The sequence below is a fragment of the Centropristis striata genome, chromosome 2 (assembly GCF_030273125.1).
Source record: "Centropristis striata isolate RG_2023a ecotype Rhode Island chromosome 2, C.striata_1.0, whole genome shotgun sequence".
Classification (NCBI taxonomy): Eukaryota; Metazoa; Chordata; class Actinopteri; order Perciformes; family Serranidae; genus Centropristis; species Centropristis striata.
The window spans coordinates 2,438,813-2,456,057 of NC_081518.1; the positions used below are offsets into that span (position 1 = coordinate 2,438,813).

A 17,245-nucleotide genomic window follows, 5' to 3' on the forward strand; every position below is an offset into this window, starting at 1 on the left:
ATGTGACATACTGTGTTGAAATTTGGGGAAATGCATATAAAAACAAACCTAGATCCAATAATAAAACTGCAGAAAAGAGCTATTAGGATAATAAATTAAGTTGGATACCGTGATTCTAAAAATCAGCTTTTTATAAGATCACACACATTAACATTTTTGGGCATTGTGTATTCAAAAACATTAGAAATTATGTTTCGAGTGGTAAACATGTCAATTCCTGTTTGTATTAAAAAAAATGTTTAAATTAAGGCAGGGGATTTATAACTTAATGTTTGAAACTCACAAAGTCAGAAAAATTCTCAAGTACAGTTCTGGGTGTAAAATTATGGAATTATGGACTAAATTATGAAATAAAGATGTGATTTTTCAGTTTAAGCTATCATGTGTTTTGTAACTATGTAAATTATTCGGTTAATGTAAAATGGTACAGGATAAACGGCAAAATTAAGCCTTTAGTGGGGCTTCAGCTTAGTCCTTTTTAGGTTGCTGTCTGATGGATTCTTTTGTAAAAACATGATTTTATTTATTTATTTTTAACCAAAATAAAGCATTCAAGCATTCATTCATCGTTTAAAATGTATAAAATGAGAGAATATTTAAACAGCAGACATTTCCATTTAGGTTTTCTTAGTCAAAGGAGAAATCTGCCTGTGTGGCACTAATGTTATTATAACATGAGTCATTTATGCTCAGTAATGGACGAGCTGCCCGGTTGGATAGCAGAAGCATTTATGCTTAGTGTCAAATACAAGGCTTTGCTGAATTTTAAGCCCATGCTGAGTAGAAAAATGTGTCAGTATGTGGCTGGTGTTTCAATACCTAAAATCATCATTTTCCTCTCCATCATGACTGCCTTTTGTTAAAAGTTACAGCAGCTTAGACGAGAGACTTTGACGCCATTGTTTTGCAAGAACAACAGTCAGAAAAACATGCCGACAATGATAAAAAGAACTGATCAGCTTGAAAGTAGGGCTGGGCGACACATCGATATGAAAGATATATCGATACATTTTTAAATGTGATATGGAATTAGACCATATTGCATTTATATCGAAATAGTTCAAATTAGGGCTGCGACTAACGATTAATTTGTCGATTATTTAAACAATTACTGTATTCGTTGTTTGGTCAATAAAATGTATAAAAATTACATGTGTATAACATTTCAATGTGTATAACACATTGAAGAAGCTGAAATCAGAGAATTTGGACTTATTGCCTTTAAAAACTGCTCAAACCAATTATTAGATTATCAAAATAGTTGACGATTAATTTAATAATCGATTATTGTTCGATTAATCAAATAATTGTTGCAGCTCTAGTTCAAATTTGCACTGTGATCCTTGCTCCAGTCAATTTGCGGCTTTTATTTAAGATTTTTTTAAATTTAAATGTCACTTTATGGAGCTTTGATTTGAAAAAAAAAAAAAAAAAAAAAGGTTCTCCTGTTGTCATACAGTATTTATGTCCACTTAAATAAACAGTTTCAATAAAACTACTTGTGACATGTCATATTTGACTTTGACTGAACATTTGCGCTCACTTTCTGATACAAATATCAGGATATATATCGTATATCGATATTCAGCCTAAATATATCGGGATATGACTTTTGGTCCATATCGCCCAGCCCTAATTTGCACCATTGAATAAATCAGAATAATCCTTATTTTTAAACCATAGTTGTTCTCATGCATTATTTTTGCTATTGTAAATTAATATTCCTGCATACTGGGGTCACTAAACAGCCAGTGAATTCTATAAATTGGGTATCACTGGGAAGCTGAGACTCTTGAGGATTCAGTGAGCACATTTATTAATGTGTGATGATGTTAGTCCCCACATGTATAACTGTCTTATGTATATTGACAATAAGGGGGTTTCCTAGCAGTTTAAAGAACGTCCATATCGCCCGGCCCTACTTAAAAGTACATCAGGGATTGGCAAAATGAGGCCCGGGGGCCACATACGGCCCTCACCCTCACTTGAAGTGGCCCTCAGTACAACTACATGCATTTGAGCATGAAATCTTAAAAGTGCAGTGTAAAAATGCACAAAATCACTTCTTGCAATTAATGTTGTTCTGCTGTTCTTGCACTGATAAAAAAAAAAAAAATCACAGTAAGTGGTTATTTTTTATTAGCTTCAAACCTTTTGTATTCCTATTTATACTGTTCTACATGCATTTGAGCATGAATTATGTTAAGTTACTGCACTGTAAACATATTTAAAATTGCAGTTTCATCATATCTGGTTAAGTGCACGCTCCTATATGTGGCCCTATGCTAGTGAACATGAAAAATTGTGGCCCCCTGCAGCATTTAAGTTGCCCATCGCTGAAGTACATGATTCCAATGGATTGGACCATTTTGGAACAAATTCTCAACATGAATCTGTCCAAATCCATGAGTCTGGAGGCTTATCATGGCAGACACACTGAGCATATGAGTGTGTTCTTGTCTGCATTAGATTGGCCAAAGCAGTTCATTGCCAGATGAGGTTGTGTTGAAATAAAATTGGGCCAGGTTCAACTTTTTGCCAGTCAACCCTGCAGAACAATTTGCTGGAGCAGTACACCTTGGCAGCCCTGCTGCGTCGATGCATTTATCTCACTGAAATGAATGAACATGCTGTGTTATTTCCGCACAGTGCTATTCACGGCACCCCAAGACAAAAATATCGAAGCATTAAGCTTTCACAACATCTATTCACTGCATGTGTGAGGTAATCAGCCACGGGGCGATCAAAAGGTGATTTACACACATTACAAAGCATTCACCAAAATACAGCTTTGCCCTTGTAATTATTTGCATCAAAAACCAGGCTGACCAATCGCACAGAAGCCAAAGTCAGAAGTAAAAAAAAAAAAAAAAAAAGATGTATTAGCATACATATGATTAACCGCAGGAAACATCAGGTGACAGCATCATAAATCTGTGAGGTTTATCATTTCCTAGTGACCTAATCTGAATGTTACAAGGTTGACAACTAATCATCTGACTGACAGCGGCGGAAAGCAGCAGTGGTGAGTCCAGAAACCACAAAATACAGTCATAAATATGTCATATTCTACCATAATGTTTAAAACTGGCTTTTTGACTTCACAATTTCACAAATCTGTTGTCACTTTTAGAAGCCAACTGAAGACATTTTTATTTGTTCAGGCTTTTGATTAATTGTTTTGGGACTGTTATGGTTGTTTAAATTGCTGTTGTTTTGGTCTTTTAAAACTTGTATGTACATTTTTATGTTATGTGTATGATTTCTATGTGAAGCACTTTGTGACTTCTGTCTGTGAAAGGTGCTATATAAATAAAGTTTACTTACAATTTATTTTTCTTTTTTGGGCATTTTACTGCTTTATTAGATAGTGACAGATAGAAACTGGAGTAACAAGAGTAGCTCTTTCTTTCTTGTGGATGGAGAACTAATGTTATTAAAATGCACAAATCATTAGGTTGGTTAGATGTAAAAACTAGATTTTTGTCATTACTGATGGTGTTTATTAAGAATGTCATAATAACAAAACCACCTCGTATTATTGATAGAAATTTGTCTTTCAGTTCAGAGGCACATAATTATTCAACAAGGCAGCTGGAGGTTGTTTCATTTTACCAAGATCCAAGACTATGATTCAAAGTACAGTTATATATACATATATTATATATTATATCTATATATAATATATAATATATGTATATATAACTGTACTTTGACATTGTGCAACAGTGTAACTCACTCCCTTATCATATTACTCAATTAAATCTATATAGCTTTAAAAACAACAACTTAAGTCATTTTCTAAATATCAACTTTAATTTATGCAGCTGTCTTTTTGTTTTGTTTTGTATTTGTTTTGTGATGTCAACCATGTTATATGTGAAATGTAATTACGTATTGTCTGTGTGTTCTTTTTGTTTTATGTTGTATATGCATGTCATCTGTTATCATTCTGTGTATTTCTACATTGTATTTATCACGCTGAAATATGATGATAGACCCCAGGAAGAATAGCTGCTGCTTTGCAAAAGCTAATGGAGAACTAAATAAAAACAAACAGAAGACATGAGGCAAAGTGACCTCAGGCCTGATTCGAACCCGGGTCCGCTGCAGCAAGGCCTTAATGGTACGCGCGAGTTATTGACATAATTATGCATACTTGGTGCATATTTGCATATCTTATGGCGATGTCATATTTTCCATATACTGTACACATTATCGAATGGTGTGCACTGCAGGACGGACAATACTGTTCTAGAAAATAGCCAACAAACAAATAAACATGCATTTCCAAGTTGTTTTCTCTGAAGCCATCAGCTCTGCATTGCAACACAATGTCAAAGAAGATCAAGTTATTTCAGCGACATCACAAAAAAATCTCTTCCTGTGACATCCTGCATCTCCCCTAAGTGGGGTACGCACAAGCCCCAGAGTTTATGACAGACTCATTAATTCCACTCTCCTCTGCAAAGGACGCCACAGAAAGGACACGAGCTGCCCAGCTGCTCTGAGTGGCAGGAAATAGGGCAAAGTCTGCATTTGTACAGGACAGACAGGAACTCTCCCCCAGCAGCCAGAGACTGACAAACCGTTTACACTTACCATGGTTTTTCTCGCTCAGCAGGTTTTTTGTGGCTGGAAGGAACATTTCCATAAGTTCTGGGACCTTCCTGATGACATGAACCGCACACAACGCTGCCTGTCAACACATATTCAAACATAGACACCCAGTGAGGAAACAGACAAACCTTTCACACACTATTTCACTTCTGAGTGGAACAGCTTAACACACATTAAACCCAGATTTAAACCCTACAAGTAGGGCTGGGCGATATGGCCCTAAAAGAATATCACAATGTTGCAGGCTATTTTTGCGATAACGATATTCTTTGCGATATTAGGAAATACTTAAAAAATTATAGAAAATATGATTTCTTTTTTAGTCTGTATAAATAAATAAAAATCTAAAATTTAGTTTGAAGTGCAAATCTCAACAGCTGCCAAATACAAAACAATTTACTCTTGACTCTTGAGTATGAGCAAATAATAAAAATAACCATTTAAGGCAGGGGTGTCAAACTCAAATACACAATGGGCCAAAATCTAAAACTTGAACAAAATCGCGGGCCAACATTGAACAAATAAACCTTTTAATATATACCAAACATGTTTTGCTTTAACATTAAATATGGAACCAGCAACGCTTATAAACATACGATATATAACTAAATAGTGCAGACATGCAAAATCAAATTTCAAATAAAAAACACATCAATGTCATTAATGTATTAAATAAAAATCGTATGCCTCTTTTCTATTTGCATCCTTCTGATTTAAATATCAAAATAAACTTTTCAACAGGTTAATAAATTCTGCCTTTCTTTTCTCCATTTTTGGGAAGGGGTAGCTGGGAGACAGCTCTAGCTTGAGGTTGCTATGACGACTGTCACAGAGGAGCGTTTCTGGGTCCTGTCCTGATTGACGCACCAAAACAACAGCAGGGCATTGTGGGATTTGCAGTTATCATAATAATTTGGTATTGCTTCGCGGGCCAAATAAAATTACATTGTGGGCCAAATTTGGCCCGCAGGCCAGAGTTTGACACCCCTGATTTAAGGGTTTCGGGGGCATATTTTAATTAAATTTTGTAAAGGAGAATAAAGGTTCTTGTATGTTTTATTTAAGGCATCTTATTTTGACAGTCTTCTTGTAAATTCTGTGGTGGATTCTCTTAACACATTCTCTTATTTTGAAAGCTACAGGGAGTAAGTAGCTTTTTGTGATTAAAACAACTTTAACCACCACATCAAGAAGTAAGAACATTGCCAATATCATGATATGCATTTTTTTTTTTAACCATAAAAAAAACATACCGATATTATTGTGAACGATACGATATGGCACATCTCTACCTACAAGTTAATAAACATGACAACAATGAGGCTTACCTTTTTCCTCAAGTAGGAGTTGGATGTTTTGAGCAGCTTCTCTACCTCGCCAGCCAAGTCGCGACACATTTCTGAGGAGCCCATGCAGCCCAGAGTGCACAAGGCCAGGCCCTGGACGTATTGTGTGCTGTGATTCAAGTCACTGTGTTGGGAGAAAAAAAAGAGTTTAATGAGCCGCGGAAACACACAAATATTGGATGGTAGTTCCAGCAGCAGGTGGGTTTTTCCAAATTATATTTCACTTCAAACTTGAAAGCACAGGTCATGAATTTATATTAACATTTAGATTAAAAAAAAAAAAATACTGTGCATTACAAAAATAGTAACATATTTAAAGTAAAATGCATTCACTGCAAGGTTATTATAGTTAATGAAAACTAATAAAAAAACAAAAACTAGAATTGAAAAACATTTTTGTTAACTGAAATAAAAATAAAAAGAAGAGGTGGAGAGATTTTCCTCTTTTCCCATTCATATAAAAATACTGCAAACCCCACAGTATTCAGGTTTAAAAAAAGAGTCCGGGGCAAGGTTATTATAGTCAATGAAAACTAGAATTGGAAAAAATATTTTTTGTTAACTGAAATTAAAAAAAAAAAAAAAAAGTTTTTGGAAAAACGATAACTAACTGAAACTGAATTGTGTGGTTACAAAACTAACAAAAACTAATTAATTAAAGTGAAATTTCTTTCGTTTTTGTCTTTGTCAACTTTTCTCATACATAATCCAGTGTTTCTATTAGAAAGAGGATTCTGTTAGTGAACATGCAGGAACACATTAGTAAATATATTTACTGAGACTGGGATGTCTACACTCGGACCAAAATTCAAAACACCTGGAACTGTAAGAGTTAATAAACTTATTGGGGCTGAGATGGATAAACCAAAGGAAATAAAGGCAAAATGTATTATGACCTCTTTGAATTCCGCACCCAACACACACAGCCCATTACAAAAAAACTAAAACTAATAAAAACTAAACTAAAACTAGCAAACTCACTCTAAAAACTAACTGAAACTAACTGAATTTGAAAACAAAAATCCATATAGCCTATAACAAAAAAACTAAAACTAATAAAAACTAAACAAAAAATAGCAAACTCATCCTAAAAACGAACTAAAACTAACTGAATTTGAAAACAAAAATTCATATAGCCTATAACAAAAAAACTAAAACTAATAAAAACTAAACTAAAACTAGCAAACTGACTCTAAAAACGAACTAAAACTAACTGAATTTGAAAACAAAAATCCATATAGCCTATAACAAAAAAACTAAAACTAATAAAAACTAAACTAAAAATAGCAAACTCACCCTAAAAAACTAAAACTAACTGAATTTGAAAACAAAAATCCATATAGCCTATAACAAAAAAACTAAAACTAATAAAAACTAAACTAAAAACTAGCAAACTCACTCTAAAAAATGATTAAAACTAACAAAAAATCACAACAAAATTAAAACTAAGACTAAAAAAAGAATCAAAAACTATTATAACTTGATTCACTGGAGGATCTTGCCTCTACTTACTTCTTAATGCAATTTGTCATTAGTAGGTGGACGTCCTGCCTCTCGTCCAGCAGCAGCATAGCTCCCAAATAACCTATCCGTTTGTCGGTGAACTTCTGGGACGCAATCAGCTTCAGGCACTCCAGCTGGAAAACAAGCCATCAAGTCACAAAACGGCCCAAAGGTTGAAGCTTTGTCACAATAATGTCGGAGGAAAAACAGAAAGCTTCTGCTATTCATTTTGCCCGTCCCCAGTCGGATGATTCTCATGAAGCCAGTGTAAGTTATGTATGTGAAGATTATAAGGACATGCTTTATTAAACTAAGTATATTTCACTTTTATATGAATTAACAATATAGCCATAATGAGGCACAATTCATTGTTTTGTGCTAAATTAATATTTTCTACATTTTTAAACATATTTTTGATTCACAAATTCATTACCGTAATGCGTCCAGATAAAAATGTCATGGTTTCCTCAAACTTATATACAATAAATATTTAATAAACTTTATAAAAATAAGTATACATTTGTTTACAAATGTATAATTTAACAGAATATAATCAAACATAATGGTTTTTAACAATGTATAAAGAACAAAATCTGAATGAAAATTGATGAGAAAAAAATGGTTAAATGTTACGGTAAAGACAGAATCGTTTTATTAAAATATACACACTTTAATAAAATACATTTTGGTGATACCAGCTACCCTTGAGCATATTTAAGTGCTTGTCAAAGAAAAAAATATTTTTTATTTAAGAATGTGTTGCAGTGAAATGCTATTCAGTATGTATTGTACTTCCCTAATGTTCTTTGCTTGTTTTGTTTTTTTTTCATGTAAAATTCTCTCCTTTTTATGTTTATATATGTCCTCTTTTACAACATACTTAACTTATATTATCTTAGATTTAGTCATCTATTGATCATTATTATTATTATTATTATTTATCTATCTATATATTTATTTACTTTTTCTTTTTGGGGTGGGGATTCTGTTCTGAGTGTTCCTGTATGTCTGTGTTTTATTGTGAAAAAACTGAATAAACAAAGTTTGAAAAACAAATTTAAAAAATGTGTTACAGTGATGAATTTTGCTCACAGTTTCTCTAAAAATGTCAGAGAATACCTTAAATTTTTAAAAAATAGATTATAAATTCATATTAACCCATAAGAACCCATGGTGACACCCATGTAACAAACACTTTAAATCTTCTATAATCTCCCATATTCAGCTTTATGCTGATACCTTAACTCATTAAATCCCTAAGCGACACATACTGTGTCACTGGAAACAGAAATGTGTAAAAGTAGCTAATTTTAAAAAGCTTATTTTTTGTTACTAGGCTAAGTTTAAACCAATTTAATAATTCTAATCCATTAATAGGGTGTCCTGTGTTGCATTTAACTTGTTCTGACCATATTTCCTGAACAAATTAAAGTCACAATTTTGATAAATGTCATGGAGATGCAAAATAAAAAGGCAAAATTGTGTCTCTGTAAGCAGAAAATGTGTCTAGTTTTTTTCTATTTTAACTATAAAATATCATAAACATAAATACCATAAACGCCCATTGTAACATATATGTCACATCACAGATTTTTGACATTTAGGGGTAGTATTTTTTTTTTTTTTTTAAACATCAAAAATGTGTTCTATGTGGTCCACTTATAGAACACATCCTTTAAGGATAACTGGCTCTGGGTTCTTATGGGTTAAACAGTGACTTTAGATTGTTTATGTTATAAAGGGTCAAAAAAATATGTATTCAATGCTCTTGGATTTTTGCTATGAGCTGCACCAGGTTCATGAGAACCCCCCAGTTGTGTTTCTACCATTGAACGTACCTGCCCAAAGTGTGCCGGGTAGCCCAGCATGTGCATATAAAGTAGCTTTGCCACATTTCTGCAACGGTACGTATTGTCTTCCTCTCTGAAGGACGAGCGGATAGCAGCACACTCTTTCTGGATCATCTCACGCTCCTCTGCCTGGGTCCGTGCTGTCCGGATGGTCCGGATCAGCTCCCGCAGTCTGATCGGAGCTGGCATTCTCTGGAAAACATCAAGAAAAGAAACACACTCAGTGACTCGGAGTCGGCACTAAACCAGACGAGAACAACAAAAACAAACATGCTAAACTTCTAATGAAGAGAACTTGAAGAAAAAATTAAATTAATTGCACCGCAGCATTTTATATCACTGTACTCCTAAAATACATGTCATGGAAAAATTATTAGACCACCCTTTTTCTTCAATTTATTGTTCACTTTAATGCCTGGTAATATAAAGAAATAAACAAATATAAAGACATTTTCCATGGTTTTCTAAAAAATAACCAAAATCATTATCAAGAAAACCACAGAATATGGTTAGACATCAGCTCTTAAATTAAATTCTTATGAGATATTTTTTAATCATTATATTTGTCCAAACAAATGTACCTTTACTTGTACCAGGCATTAAAAATAAACAATAAATTGAAGAGAACAAGGGTGGTCTAATAATTTTTTCCATGACTGAATATGTCAGCTTTGATCCAAGAATACAGTAGTGGGTATATATATATATATATATATATATATATATATATATATATAATAGATAAATAGATTTTATTGAACATATAAGTGCTCTCTATATTCACAAAGATATCGCAACAGATAGGAAAATAAACCACCATCCAAACCAAAATGAATTAAAGTACGTCAGGACTGACCTCACTCCAAAAATAAATAAATGAATAACAAATAAATAATAAATAAAAAAAAGTAAGAAAGGCAGCAATAAAAGAAAGAGAAGAGAAAAAAAACAGAAAAAAGAAAAAGGGGTCTGAGTCACAGTCAGCCCCAGCTGTAGTATCGAAATAAAATTGGAAATTATACAAATATCCAAGACAATAACAGGGTGGATGACGTTAATAAGAATGAATTATGAAATAAAATAAATCTGATTGCAGAGCAGCTGCACTTAAGGCGTTTTCCAAGTCGTGGCACTGCATGTAATACATTCTCTGGATTCCAGCCTTAACCTGATTTCTCATAATAACTGGGCTACTGATTGCATGTTAAGTGTCCCAATGTAAAATATGAACTAAAACACAAGTGTTTTTTGGCCGACAAACCAACTCCTAAAACACCAGTTGGCAAATGAAATGATGAATATTTGGCATGAGGAGGAAAATAAATGACTGTTCCTTTTAGAGTTGGATTTTTTAAATAGTATAAAAAGTGCAGCAGGGAAGCGGAGCGGCAGGTGAAATTACATTCCCTGGCGGAGAAGCTTCTGAGAGCAGGAAGAGGTTTAAATATTTATAAGTACATGCTTAGTTGTGAGAATTATTCTCTTGTGTTTACATGTACCACCAACACCCAAAGAAATGACCATTTACAAAAAAGATAGATCCAACAGTCACTATGCTTATTATTTCAAAACAGGCAACGTAGGTAGAGCATGAATCAAACCTGTCCACTCATGTTTCTATATTTTAGTAACTCATTTTAATATTTATTAACCCTTTGATGCACAACATGTAAACACCTTGTAATGCACAACATGGATCAAAAATGACACACATTAATTTCCCATGTTATTTCATGCTGCTGTGTGTTTGAATATCTTTTTTTTTTTATTACACCCATCATTATATCCAATTTTCCTTTCATATTTTATGAGGAAAAATAGTTTTTGTATTATTAAATCAAGTTTACACACATGGGTCAAAAATGACCTTGTGCATTAGAAGCGTAGTGATACAAAAAGTGATTCACTGAATTAACAATTTGAGTATCTGTGTAACTATGTTTGTCTTATTTTGAAGGTTTAACTTTAAAAGAGTTGTTAGAACCAGCAGATTACATTGGAAAATCACATATTTTAACATTTGAGACTTATTAGAGCCACCAAATAATAATTTCCATTGGAAAAAACACTAATTTAACAAAATAGGATAGTTAATATTTGTGTCTTCTTTGTCAGGTTTTAAATTGGTGACAACATATAAACACCTTCTAATGCACAACATGGGTCAAAAATGACCTTGTGCATTAGAAGCGTAGTGATAAAAAAGGGTTTTTATTCAAAAATTAAAAGAAATTAAAATAAAAAATTAGGATGTATGACGATCAAAAACAAGTTATTTGAGGAAAACATGCAATACTAAATGATTAAATTAATTTATTGCAAAGATATAGAAGATAAAAACTTAGTCGGGTCACTTTAGATCATGTTATGCATCAAAGGGTTAATAAAAAACAAGCTTTTGAATTGAGCAGGGCGAGGTGTTATTTCTATAGTAGGGAGGGCGTGTATCAGCAATTATTAAATAGCCTGAAAAACAGGCTTGATACAGATATGACACATACTGAACAATCAAGCAGAACTTTACAAATGAGTGGTTATATGATAAAAAAAACTAGAGCTCTTAATTTCCAGAACTAAACAAGGAACATTGCTGATTCCCCACGTGGTTCTTTAGGCCATTTGCAGTGGCTCCGTGTGGAAAATTATATGAAATGATGTTATTTCTTTACATTTTAATGTTTCATTTTTCAATAGTATAAGCCCAGAGCAATTTGTATTCTTCAATTGAAAAAACATGTAGCTTATTTACGGCATTATATTTATAATTTTAAAACATTTTAGTCAATTAAAAAGTGCGTCATAGCTTATGAAAGTTTTAAAACTCGAAACTTTGCCAACTTCAAGTCTAGTTTTGAGTTTCTCTCTCTGGGCTAGCTTTTGACAGTAAACAATAAAAATTGATAGGATAAAAACTGGGGTTATTGTTGCAAATATTTAGGACACAGTTCTCCATTGTCAGCTGTTTAAGGTGCAAGCTCCGTTGGGTTTTTTTTTTCACATTTCTTCTTTTGATTCCAAATGTCCCATTTTATTATATATAATATAGATATTTCTTGGCTTGTCCAGCCTCTCATAGGCACTTGGCTCCTTGCTGAATTCTGACAAAATCATATTAATAATTGCTAATAATGACCCATTAGTAATGTTGCTAGGCTAATTTAGACTTAACAGGCCGTTTTATTTCATTGTGAGGTTCAAAATAAGGTTTGTGGCTCCATTCCAACTTGAGTTCTCTTTTTTTCGTAGACAATGGCTCTTCTATAAATAAAAGGTTGCCAACCTGTGATTTAGGTCCTCTTTGCTGCCATTTGTTACCTGTCAAAGTAAACGTTGACATGCAGGTTCTCAACATCTCAATTTTAAGTCTACAATGAAACTAAAAAGTTAGTAATGGTGGCCCTTTTATTTTGAAAGAGGTACATTTTGTCTGCCATCTCATGGAGCCTTTTATCTGCTGCATGTAGCACATAATTAAGCTGCTACAGTGACAGAAACGATGGTAATTACTTGTCGAGCAAATCCATTTTCTCCATGTAACTAGTGCTAAAGTGGTAGGCAGAAACATAAAAGGCATGTGGACAGAGCAGAGACCTTAAAAACCCTAAATTATGCTTCAAAAAAGTCTTATGTGATAAACTGGAGAATGGGATTACTCTGATCTACGGCTTTGCTCATGAACAATGTAATTCCTATAAATGTGAGACTGCATTGAAAAGTACTTTATACCCTTATTATCCAAGGTAGAGCGGTTCAGATCCAAAAATATGTCACATAATCAAATACGTTATGCTTTTTAACACCATTATACAATTACATTGCAGAAAAAGTGCAAGATATGGGAAGAATATTGGTAGCACATTTATCAAATAGTTTTTAAACATACGTAATGTAATCATAACAAATGCACCCACATCCTCTTTGCTCTCAACTGTCAGCTCAAACAGTGACAAGCAAATTGATACAAAGTTTGAGGACAAATATCCTCCAGTTTTTGCTCATGATGAAAAACCAATGTCAAGCAAAAAGACACTAGTTTAAATGGATAATAGACAGAGATGTAACTTCAGACGTCTGGAACCTTGTATGCGTTTTGGGGTAAAAGTGTTTTCTTGGTTGTTCTTATAGTATTTTTTTGTGCTGAATCTATTTCTGCCGGATGACAAGCTGTAAAAGTTACGGTATCATTGTAAAGGAGGATCCATGGCTTTCATTGAAGCCCAAAGTTGGATCTTTCTGACAAACTGCTCCAAAGAATGAATGGAGGTGAACTGGCCTGAGCCACTGACTTCTAATTTAAGGCTCACAATAACCTCTCACAAAGAAATAATATGGCTATATTATACTTTTCCTGAATTAACAGAGTCTATTTAGTATTGCAGTTGTTGGTTTTTGGCTCCCTGATGTCCCTTGATCCTACAGGGATCACATCAACTATATAGTTTAGGCCAAAATTGTGGGAAAATGTGTGTAATTTCTGGTTTAAAGAGGTCATGTGACCTCTGTGTTTGTCAGAAAGATACAACGCTGGGCTTCATTGCTCCCTTTACAATGATACCAAACAACCATTTATAATATATTCACAAATTGGAAAATTATAGCCATTTCTAATACTGGGCCATTAATCAATCATTATGACTAAACCGTAACTTTTACAGCTTGACATCCAGCAGAAATGGATTCAGCACAAAAAAATACTATAAGAACAACCAAAAAAAAAACACTTTTACCCCAAAAAGCCTAATTTTCTGAAAGCATTTTCCCAAATTCGATCCTGTCTACTATGACTGTCAGCTCAAACAGTGACAAGCAAATTAATACAAACAAAAGGACAAATCTCCTCCAGTTTTTTCCCATGATGAAAAACCAATGTCAAGCAAATAGATACTAGTTTAAATGGACAATAAAAAGCACCTTCTAGTCTATACAACATGGGCCAGAGGAGTAATATGTTGTCATAAAAAACTAAATGCTCCTTAGTGCTGTGCAAGCACTTTACTGCAAAAGAAAAACACGACATTGACTGAATTTTTAATGAAGTGGTGTAACTAATAATATGCAATGCATCACAGCTGGATTGCTGTCATGTTCAGCATTTGCATCAGAAGAACACTTTCAAACAGGAGATTAGAGGTTTTCTATTAACCTGCTGATTTTTCCCCAAAGATTTTCCAACGGCACACCAAAGAACGCTTCTCGTTCTGGCTTTTTTATACTCAAAACCATGTTGGAAGCATTCGTCTTATCCAGAAATGCTGCTGCTATTGTTCTCACAGTCACTCAGAGAGTCTAGCCACAAGACTTATGGAAATCTCACTAGGTCCTGAGCTGGTTAATTGCCAGAGAGCCGTACATGGAAAATAAACTGCAGCTCCTGTTCCCACGTGACACCAGCTCTGAAAATTGCCTGAGTGTTTATAGATTAAGGTGACTGTGAGGAATTAGCTTTAAATTAACCTGACATCAACTTTAAATGTGTCTTAGAAATACATGGTTGCCCCTGACCAAGGTTATAATAGTTTGGGATTTTCATTAGTTTTAGTTTTAATTTTGTTGTCAATTTTTGTTTTCCAATTCAGTTAGTTTTAATTAGTTTTTAAGAGCGTGTTTGCTAGTTTTAATTAGTTTTTATTTTTTGGGAAATTCTTAGTTTTAGTTTAGTTTTTATTAGTTTTGTAATGGGGTATTTGTTGGGTACTAGATTAAAAAAAAAGTCACAATAAATGTTTCCTTTATTTCCTTTGTCTGATCCATCTCAGCCCCAATAAAAATGTTTACGTCTGAAAAAAGTAGACAAAGACGAAAACGAAGGACATTTTCACTATCATTTTAGTTAGTTTTAGTTAGTTTTGTAACCACAAAATACAGTTTCAGCTAGTTATCGTTTTTCAAAAAACTCTCGTTTAGTTTTAGTTTTAGTTAACGAAAATGTTTCTTCAATTCTAGTTTTCGTCATTTTGTTAGTTTTCGTTAACTATAATAACCTTGGTTCCCACATGACACCAGATCTGAAAATTGCCTGAGTGTTTATAGATTAAGGTGACTGTGAGGAATTAGCTTTAAATTAACCTGACATCAACTTTAAATGTGTCTTAATAACACTTGGTTGCCCCTGACTCTTTTTTAAAACCTGAATACTGTGGGGTTTGCAGTATTTTTATATGAATGGGAAAAGAGGAAAATCTCTCCACCTTTTCTTATTATAAACTACTGCTGAGACTAAATGAGTTTTTTGAAACTGTGCCAGTCGACTGAGAGGAACAGCGATCCGAACATAGAGGGAATGAGGGCATCCTTTGTTGCGTAAGGTGTAGAGAATCTAGGAATTCACTGTGATCACACAGGAATGGGGAGGCTGGTCAGGCAAGGCCACACTTTAATAAAGCCAGAGATCTACTGTCCGTCTTAACACCATTTAAATTACCTGAGCTGAAAGGACCTAGTGTTGGCCTCCATAAATCAGGACTCTCCTGCGGTGCTTATAATCAAATGTGTTCACATTAAAGAAGGTAAATCCCACCTCTGCTGAGAGCTGATTAAATTACACTTCCTCATTCTTGCTGTTGCAGTACAACGGCACATTCTTCCACAATCAAGACACGACAATATTTCATATTATCCCTAATTGCATTGACTTTTACTGTTTCTGAGAAGTGGAAAATGGTATTTAAATTGAAAGACAAAAGTCAAAGGAGGGATTGAGTCCAGTGTACACTCTCAGAAAAAGGGGTACAATACGAGTCCTTTTTTGTCCCCCGAGGTACAAGCTACACTAATGTACCCCCTAGGGCCAATTATTGGACCTTAAGGGACCTATATGTACCTTTTTGAGGGCCAAAAAGGTAAATATGGGTGGTAAAAGGTACAAATATGTACCCTTCCTTCTACATGCTGGGGTACTATAGACAATCTGTGTTAGGCTCTACAAATTACATTTCAGCAGTAGGTTAGTTATACTTTTTAACTTTAAACAATTTTACATTGTTTAGTTAAATGAAAATTAAATGAAAATTAAAAAAAAACATTCAGATAAAGTGAAAACTTATTTGTCTTTTGTATAATGTAGATACACAAAAATATATCAGATTAAATACTGGTATAATACTGTACCCTAAAAAGGCTAATTGTGTACCCTTTTTAAAGGTCCATTTTTGTACTTCAAAATAAGGGTACAAAAAAGTACCATCTGAGGGTACTGCCCCAGTGACAAGCCATTGTACCCTTAAAGGTACAATTCTATACTGTATTTTCTGAGAGTGTAGGTGGATTAGAGAGACCACAAGATGGGGAGCCCTGAGCTTATTCAACAGTTGGGCAGCAAAAGCCTCGGGTTCACTCGCCGAGGTCAGCTTTACTCAACGTTTCTACCGAGACAGAAAGAGAACCGTTATATTAAAGATTGAAGTGCTTCTCACACAGACGAGTCACTCGAGCCAGGACCGATTTTGTCAGAGATAATAAAAAACTCAGTGTATCTGGGATATCTGGCCCAGGTGTGACAATGACTAGAGGTGCAGCTCCACACCCTGCTCCAAAAAGTTAGGAAGGGAAAAATAAAAAGCAACACCATGACACAACAATATTTTGTAGGCATCTCATTTTAGTAAGGTATCTCAGAGTAGGGCTGGGCGATATGGACCACAAATCAAATCCCGATATGTTTAGGCTGAATATCGATATATATCCCAAAAAAGTGGGAGCAAATGTTCAGTCAAAGCCAAATATGACAATATGTCACAAGTAGTTTTATTGAAACCGTTTATTTAAGTGAACATAAATACTGTATAACACCAGGAGAACCTTTTTTTTAATATAAAATCAAAGCTCCATTAAGTGCACATTTAAATAAAAATATCCTTTGAAATAAATAGGCCAATCTTTTTCTGACATTAATATATTTGTATGAGAAAAGAATAACGAGCATTACAA

The 17,245-nt window shown here is 33.9% G+C and overlaps 1 protein-coding gene across 1 annotated transcript in view; it reads right to left on the reverse strand.

Annotated features, from left to right (window-relative positions):
* ap1g1 (adaptor related protein complex 1 subunit gamma 1) overlaps positions 1 to 17,245 on the reverse strand; it is a 49,177-nt gene that overhangs the window by 24,465 nt on the left and 7,467 nt on the right. The window contains exons 2-5 of the mRNA XM_059359078.1: positions 9,308 to 9,511; positions 7,479 to 7,603; positions 5,949 to 6,090; positions 4,603 to 4,699 (exon numbers count right to left, since the gene is read on the reverse strand). Of these exons, the coding sequence (XP_059215061.1) occupies positions 4,603 to 4,699; positions 5,949 to 6,090; positions 7,479 to 7,603; positions 9,308 to 9,508 (565 nt within the window). The 5' untranslated portion in view covers positions 9,509 to 9,511. The remainder of the gene's footprint in view (positions 1 to 4,602; positions 4,700 to 5,948; positions 6,091 to 7,478; positions 7,604 to 9,307; positions 9,512 to 17,245) is intronic.